The 8,753-nt window shown below is 40.4% G+C and overlaps 1 protein-coding gene across 1 annotated transcript; it reads right to left on the bottom strand.

Moving 5' to 3' along the window:
- Positions 1-655: 655 nt before the first annotated feature.
- LOC132014028 (olfactory receptor 5A2-like) lies at positions 656-8,422 on the bottom strand. Its single transcript, XM_059395016.1, has 3 exons — positions 7,462-8,422; positions 964-1,175; positions 656-856 (listed from the first exon to the last, which is right to left on the bottom strand). Exons 1-3 carry the CDS (start codon positions 8,420-8,422, stop codon positions 656-658), a joined length of 1,374 nt encoding a protein of 457 aa, XP_059250999.1.
- Positions 8,423-8,753: the final 331 nt, after the last annotated feature.

The following is an 8,753-nucleotide window of genomic DNA, read 5'->3' as shown; positions in this document are numbered from 1 at the left end:
GAGTTGACTGAAAAACAGATATTCTGTATTTCACATATAGCATCCAAAATAAATCATTTCACTATATTTTAACTGATCTGCAAAACAAGACCCTCCGAATCACAATTTCAATTCACTATGAGACCAATTCTTTTAAAAACAAAAAAGTAAAGATATGTTGTTACCATGTAATACAGCCTAAAAATTAAATAGTCATATAACCATATTTCCCTTAAAAGCACTCTACAGAGAACTTACCTGCCACATCTATGATTCCTATTTCTGTTTGTAAAATACTTTCAGGAACTTTGCTGAATGTAAGTTCTTGACTTACAGTGCTAAGTAACAACTTGGTCTTAGGAACCAAAATATTGGTGCAGAGGAAAAATTGAAGAGGAAGATGGAAGAGGAAGATGCTGTGTAGCACTTAGGTAGCGGCAGTGACTCTCCACGGACCTGCCTGGGTCTGTCGTCACCCCAGAAGGCAATCCTGGCGAACACTTCCCTCCAGGGCCCGGCAGATGAAGGCCTAGAGAAGCAGTGGGGAGCCCCTCGTGGAGGGTCCCACAACCCCTCACGCCCAAGATTGCCCCAGGAATGGCCCAGATGATGCCCGAGAAGGCAAGGACAAGGACAAAGCCCTCCCTGGATCCTGTAGCTGATCCCCAGGCCAAGCCTACCAAGCTGGAACACCCTCGCGTGCCTTGACCAGCCCCACGTCGGGGAAGCCACTGCGCATGTCCAACTCGATGCGCATGCGCTTCACGCACTGTCCGACTTCGTGGGGCTCATCATGTGCAAGGAGCACTGCATATGCCAAGGTGAGTTGCGACAGCCGCGAAGGGGAGACTTTGTATGTACGATGTGCTGCAGCTCCCTAGGGCTGGGGTCACCCCGGAAGGCGTACAGAAACTGACTTGGAAAAAGAGGGTGTACCTAGTGAACTGGGAAGAGCAACGTCCTCGTGATGTACCCGAGCGGCACTGGGCTCCGCGGTTCAGGAGTGACGCCGCAGGCCAGGAAGTCGAGGCCCGGGATACCGCCTGGCACGCAGCAGACCACCTCAGCACTTGCATGTGACTGGCCGGGTGGTGCCCTCCTTCCTGGGCCACCTGAGAGCCTGGGGACGTGGCGAGCGAGGATGCCCACAGCTCCGGGACATGCCTGCTGCAATGACTGGGGTTCGAAAGTGTGGGCTAAGAAGATTTAATGTGGTGTCACCTTAAGAATAAAAAAAGGCACAGTTGAAATGCAGTCAGACTGGCCAGAAGTCAAAGTACAGGCTGTGACCATATGAAGGTGCCACTTTAAGGGCAAAGTAGAAATCCCTTCACACCATCTTGAGTTAGGCCAAATTTGAAGTCCTTGCGTAGTCTAGGAATGTCACTCCCAAATTGCAGTGTGGTAAGACTCCCAAAGGGAATAAAATGCAATGGCACGGGGGGGGGGGGGGGAGACAAAGAATCAAAACACTAACTTTGTTTAGTGTTTAGGTTAATTCTTCTGACAAATATTAAGAGCATACAATGGGCCAGGCATTATTCACATATTGGAACACTGAGGGTCCTGATAATATAAATGATGGAAGCCAAAATGGCAGGGTGTGAGAAGGGAGCATTCGTTCCCCAGCTCCTTTGAACCCAAGTGGGTACACAAAGTCACAGAAATATTTACTAAATATTTACTGAATTGAATATTTACTGAATTGAGATTCCTCCCCTTTCTACTCTTGCTACCTTCTAAGGTCTCTTGCAAGTGAAAGTTTACCGTGTGGTGGTAGAGAAAGGACACTGTCAAACTCAGTTTAACGGCACATGCTGAAAATAGCCAAATGGCTAACAGCTCCATGAAAAGATGCTCGACCTCACTAATCATTAGGGAAAAGCCATAATGAGCTCTCACTACCCATCTGTTAGAATGGCCACCATCAAGAAGACAAGAGATAACCAGTGTAGGTGAGGATAACCCTCTTGCACTACTGGTGGGAATGTATATGGAAAACAGCATGGAGTTTTCTCAGAAAATTAAAAATAGAAATATCATACAGTTCCAGTAATTCCACTACTAGATATACACCCAAAGGAAATGAAAACAGGGTATCAAAGAGATATCTGCATTCCCATGTTTATTGTAGTGTTATTTACAATAGCCAAGATACGGAAATAACCTGAATAGATAAAATGTGATGTATTTCTCTCTCTCTCTCTCTCTCTCTCTCTCTCACACACACACACACACACACACACACGGGAATATTATTTAGCCATGAGAAAGAATGAAATCTTGCCACTTTAGATGAAACGGATGGCCCTTGAGGAAGTTATATTGAGATAAGTCAGACAGAGAAAGACAAAAACTATGTAACATGTATGGAATCTAAAAAAGCTTAACTCAAAAACAGAGTAAAAACTTGCAACTAGTGGTAAATAAGTCTGAGAGATGTAATGCAATATAGGCGATGTAATGATGTCATGTAAAGATCTAATGAACATAGATAATAATACTGTATTATAATCATCAAACTTGCTAAGAGACTAGATCTAAAATTATTCCAACCACAAATAAGAAATGATAATTATGTGACATGATAGAGGTGCTAAGTCTGCTACAATGACCATTATATCATAATATATAAGTATATCAAATCAGGGCACCTGGGTGGCTCAGTAGGTTGAGTATATGACTCTTGATTTAGGCTCAGGTCATGACCTCAGAGTCCTGAGACTGAGCCCTGCATCAGGCTCCACTCAGTGGAGTCTACTTGTCCTTCTCCCTCCCCCTGCTTGCTCTCTCTCTCTCAAATAAATAAAATCTTTTTTTAAAAAAAAAGTCTAGTGAAAAAAAAAAAGTCTAGTGTCTTCATCAAAGACAGTTAACTGGATAACACAGGAAAATCTCATGTATGGCCTTCTGTTGAAAAACTGCCAGAGATGGCAAGTATATGAAAAACAATTCTAGAGCCTTCAGAGATCTGAAAACCACAATCACCAAAAGTGTTAAACCTTCTGGTTTACCTTCTGGTATAAAGAGGGACTGCAATGAAAAAAGTGACATCTAACAGACGGTACAAATAATACAGCAAATTATAAAAACTGTCTGTAACAGGATTCATGAAATGAGTAAAGGAAAGATTGGACAGTTAGGTTCCCTGAGATGTGGGATTTCTCAGAACTCACCTCTTTTTTTAAAGTTTATGGACCACTCCTTCCTGCAGCTCAGCCTCAGACCTTATCTCTGTATTCTAGAATGAGCATCAAGTTGAAGGGTGAGATGATTCCTACCAGGCTACTTCCTTAGCTTTGGGTTGTCAGAAAATGAACTATGAGTCTCAGTGAATGTCTAATACAGGGACTTTCCTCCCTCTGGTCCATGTACATCAATAATTTTGTTCCTTAAACATTTAAGATGAAATCACACAGCCTTCGTCTGCACAAGAAAGAGGTTTTATTTGAACAAGAATATTTCATACAGTATCAATGAAATACTTTACATATTTCAGTGTTCTATTTATGTTGACATTTAAGTCCAATATAACACAATGACTCTATTTCAGAAAAAAAAAAATAGTTTTGAGAGAGAGATGAAGCCTGTTCCTCTATGGGGTCTCCCTGGGTCCAAAATGCCTTTCTAGTTCTAGAGTGTGGTCTCAGCGAAGTGTGAAGTTTGTCTGTCTTTCATCCAGTTTGGCAAAACCAAAGAGAGATGCTGCCACATCCATTTGATACAATACAACTTGTATCCTCCAAGATTACAGGAGCCTGCTAAGGCTATTTCTTTACTTGTAGGGAGGTGGGGAATCTCATCCCTAGCCATATTGCACATAGATGATCTTGGTCAGCATTAGAAGGGGAAAGGAAAGCATGAGAAGAGTGACAATGGAATAAAAGCAGCAAAGGTTACATAAAACAGTCGGTTTATCTCCCCCAGTTATTTAGGAGGTCTTACAGACAGGGAGACCAAACAAGAATTCAAGGAAGGTAGCCATAGATCAAGCTGATGGGATAATGCTGGAATACATGGTATATCTTTGTATATGCAAGACATTTAGGCTCTCCCAGATCAGTTGTAGATCAGAGAGATCCAAGTCCGTTATCTGGACACAAGGAAGTGAATTGCAAGTGTTTCCTTATTTACGTGGATGATCACAGAATAGTCAAGCTCTGGGTTTCTCTAGGTTTATGACTAGAAGCATGAAACTGTTGATCTTTAAGGAAAAAAGTTTAAATTCTCATCAGAACCCATTTAATGTATCAGTCACTAATTCCCGAGTGTGTGAATGAGTGAGTAAATGAGAGAGTAATCATTTATACCTACCCCAAAATTAGGGGAATGTAGGTGGTACATAGCAACAATAACCAGGTTTCTGAAAACTCTAAAAACCAAGCCACAAAATCATATAATAATAAATAAAATATGTAATAGAGGCATTTTAGAGACAAATATTTCCTATAACCAAAGGTGGAAAATCTATTAACTGGTCTGTGAATATGGTTATTTTTTTAATATAGTGATTATATGGGAAGATGGTCACTTAGAAGAGAGGAATATAAATACTTTGGGAGAGAAATTGTCAGTGCCCTGGCCCAGGGCCTCTCAGCCTGTCTGAACTCTGTAGTTGGGCACACCAGGCACTGACACACATTACCCACTTTCTCTCCAAACAGACTTTCAATTTTAATTTGTTTTTATACGCGACTTCCTCATCAAGTCAAAGAATTGTGCCACTAGCTCAAGTACAAGCTTGGCAGTTTTGTTCTTCCATGAAAACTAAAAATGGCATCTGGCTTATGCAGTTAGCTATTCTGAGTTTGGTAATTCAAGTCCATCTGAAAAAAGTCTTCGGAAGTTGCAAAGATGAGTGACACACCCTGAATAATGCTAATTTTACTAAAGGGAATTCATCTTGAGCTGGCTAACTGCCCACCTCTCCTAGACAGCTGTACCTTGTCTTGCTTCAAAGAACTATAAAATGCCTGATTCTTTTAGTGCCAAATATATTGTTTAACATATGTCTATTTATATGCCCCATAATAAATGCACTTATTTACGAAGTTTTATTTAACATGTGGCTTACTATAAACCCCAGATCATTTTTGCCTTATTCAAGTCCCACGACCAAACCCCACATTGTGTGCTATATTTAACAATTATTAATGATCATTATTTTCTCTTTGGCACTTGGGAAAACTGCAAAAGTACATTATATCTTCTCAATGCAAGAAGAAAATTTCCATTAGCAGTGAACATGTATGTGGCTGAACAAGAGAGATTTTTCTAAAGATCTTATATTCAGAATCTTTGTTCAAAAAAATTTAGAGATGATTATAGACCAGTGACAGCTCCATGTAAGTCCAAAGCACGAGGCATATTTTCCTTTGTTTGTCTGTTTGTTTTGTTCCAATGACTTGGGCATTAGGAGAATTTAAGATTAGCTACCAAAGGTAAATTGTAAGAGAAGACTTCATTAACCTAGAGTACAGATAAGAAAAGGTGGAGGGGAAAACTGGATATAAGGAAAGGCAAGATGACCACGTGGCTGATAGAGTTGGCACAATGGTAGCATTCCCATGTGTGGCCACCTCTATGAACTTGAGTTCTATTTTTCTAATGACTGCTTCCTACATGTAGAAGAAGCAGCAGACATGAGATGTACAGGCATGCCTTTTTACTGAGACTATTATGTTCCAGTCTAAGTAGATATCCCAAAGCTATCTAATTTGCCTCTTCTTAGCACATTAGCCTGAAATTCTCTTGATTTATACAAAATTGATTAATAATATAAGCTAACATTTATTAAGTATTACCATATACCAGGCACTAAGTTAAGCCCTTTTCATGCATTCTCACTTAGTTTTTGTATCAATTCCGTGAGGTAGATGCAATTATTATTCTCACTGTACAGATGAGAAAAACAGAGCGTGTAAGTAACTTGCATAAGGTGACCTACCTATAAAGTGGTGGACATGAGAGTAATAATTCCAGGTCTGATGACTTAAGAATACTTAACAAATACCCAAACAATTTTCACTCTAGTCTCCACTGTCCCACTTTCCAGTGCATCAAAGCTATTGTGAAGATCACATTTTTTTAACAAACTAAGAAAATGGCTTCTATTTCTTTGGCTCAAATGGTGATAAATAGGGGCACCTGGGTGGGTTAAGCCGCTGCCTTCGGCTCAGGTCATGATCTCAGGGTCTTGGGATCAAGTCCCGCATAGGGCTCTCTGCTCAGCAGGGAGCCTGCTTCCCTTCCTCTCTCTCTGCCTGCCTCTCCATCTACTTGTGACTTCTCTCTGTCAAATAAATAAATAAAATCTTTTTTAAAAATGGTGATAAATAAATATTATTACAGAACAACAATAATAATAATGCTCACCTAAGCATTTGCTATCAACCAGCACTATTCTAAGTGCTTGTATATACTGAGTCATTTAATTCATCACAATAAGCCTATGAGACAATTACTGTTATTATTCCTATTTTGCAGATAAGGAACTAAGGCACACAAAGCCCAAGTAACTTCTCCAAGGACATACAGGCAGATACTTCCTTTTCATTTATGGCCAACCGAGAACTGGCACAGCTGAATAAATGTATGCCAGTTGACTACTGCTGGTTCAAGGACACATAACAAGTTCTGAGATAATATGAAAGAGAAAAATCACTCTCTTCAATTCCTAAGCTAAGTCCCATCCTAAAACTTATCATAAAACTTGTGAAAACCTAGAACCTTTTTCCCAAATGACAGTATGCTCCTCTTCTATAGATTCCTAAGAAACTTTGAGTGTTGGCTGGAAAGCAGTTACTTCAGACTGAAATGACAAATCCCTGGCTTTATTTAAATCATTATAGTGACTACTTTTTGTATAGCTGATTGAATTAGCCATGAGGTTGTTCAGTCATTAACGCTCTAATCAGAGGTTTTTTAACTCTTTCCTATCCTAACACATTTAAAAAATCAGTTCTATTCCCTCTTCACTCCCAGTGGCTCACAATAGCTGGATTCTCAAACAAGAGACCTTGTCTGCCTTGTGGTGCTCACACGCCATAAAGGAAGCACGTTAAATTTCATTACAGGGTAAGGCAACTGTTTTTAGAAAAAGCGTCTCCCTCCTTGGGTTATTATGCTGTATATCCTCATGCTACATTAAAAATCACCATCCTGAATGCTAGACTAATTTTTTTTTTCAACACTTTTCCTCCTATAGACACAAACTCTGTTTCGATATTTTTGGTTGTTCATTCTTTTTCATATGAATCTTTCTGCTAAATTGAGTATTTATAATCTCAGTATATGCAATGCTAGAAAACAATAATAGCCAAATGTTTTCTGATAACCAATAGGTAAACTAATTAAGGAAATATTGGAAAGTGGGGGGAAATCTAGTTAACACAAACCACTATGTAAATCAACTAGTCCAAAGCTACATGAAAAGCTGCACAATTGACCCAGCTCACAGCCTCTTTGTAAACATTAGCTTACGGTCAGAAAAACAAAGGCACATGAGAAAGCACATGTTCCTTCTGCACAACTTTCTTATGGCATTTTTAATCTCCTTATTCCTAAGACTGTAGATGATAGGATTCACCATAGGGATTACCAGAGCATAGAATATGGACACCAATTTATCCCGGTTTAGGGAGTAGCTAGAACTGGGTCGCATGTACATGAAGAGGCCAGAACCATAGAAAAGGGTCACAGCAGTCAGGTGAGAGGCACAGGTGCTGAAGGCTTTGGTCCTACCTTTAGCTGAGTTCATCTTCAGGACAGCAGCAACAATGTAACCATAAGAGATGAGGATCACAAGGACAGACACCATTCCAACAACAACACCCACAACAAAATTCACCACCTGACTGGTAAAGGTATCAGAGCATGACAGAACCAGAACTGGAGGAAGGTCACAGAAGAAGTGGTCAATCGTGTTGGGCCCACAGAAATCATGCTGGTAAACGGAGTATGTTTCAATCAAAGAACTGAGGAATCCACCCACATAGGCCCCAGCCACCATCTTTAAACAAAGTGTATGGGAAATTAGGGCTGTGTAGAGCAATGGGTTACAGATTGCAGCATAGCGGTCATATGCCATGGCTGCCAAAAGAAAGCATTCAGTCAGCCCCATCCCACAAAACACAAAGTACTGTGTGGCACAGCCAACAAAGGAAATGGTTTTCTTCCCTGTGATAATGTCAGAGAGCATCTTGGGAGTTGTGGAGGACACATAGCAGATATCTAGGAAGGATAGGTTACTGAGGAAGAAGTACATGGGTGTGTGCAGATGGGAGTCCATCCTGATGAGGGCAATGAGACTCAGGTTCCAGGCTAGGGTCAGGAGATAAATCCCCAAAAATAACAGAAAAAGGAAAAGCTTCATTTGAGGATGGTCTGAAAATCCCAAGAGGATGAATTTTGTCACAATAGTGTTGTTCCTTCCTACAACCATAGACCTACTTCCTGCATAAAGGAAAGAAACAATCCTGTGATCAGTTAGATTGTATTTGTTAGTATATGAGTGGATATTTCCTGGAAGATCATTTAAACAATTAACACCAAGTTAACATCACATTCACCTGCTATGCCTTCTTCTTGGAGGAAGTCTTCCCATGATAATCTCTTCACCCTATTTAAAATCTGTATGCTATACACCTTGCTGATTAGAAGAGGGTCTGTCTAATGGAGTACAGAATGACTGGGAGTCAGTAATCTGGGTTTGTCCTCAGCTCCATTCCTGACTCTCTGGTACTGTGGAAAAATGACTGCACCTCTCCAGATTC

The sequence above is a fragment of the Mustela nigripes genome, chromosome 1 (assembly GCF_022355385.1).
Source record: "Mustela nigripes isolate SB6536 chromosome 1, MUSNIG.SB6536, whole genome shotgun sequence".
NCBI lineage: Eukaryota > Metazoa > Chordata > Mammalia > Carnivora > Mustelidae > Mustela > Mustela nigripes.
This window is presented reverse-complemented; position numbering and strand designations above follow the sequence as displayed.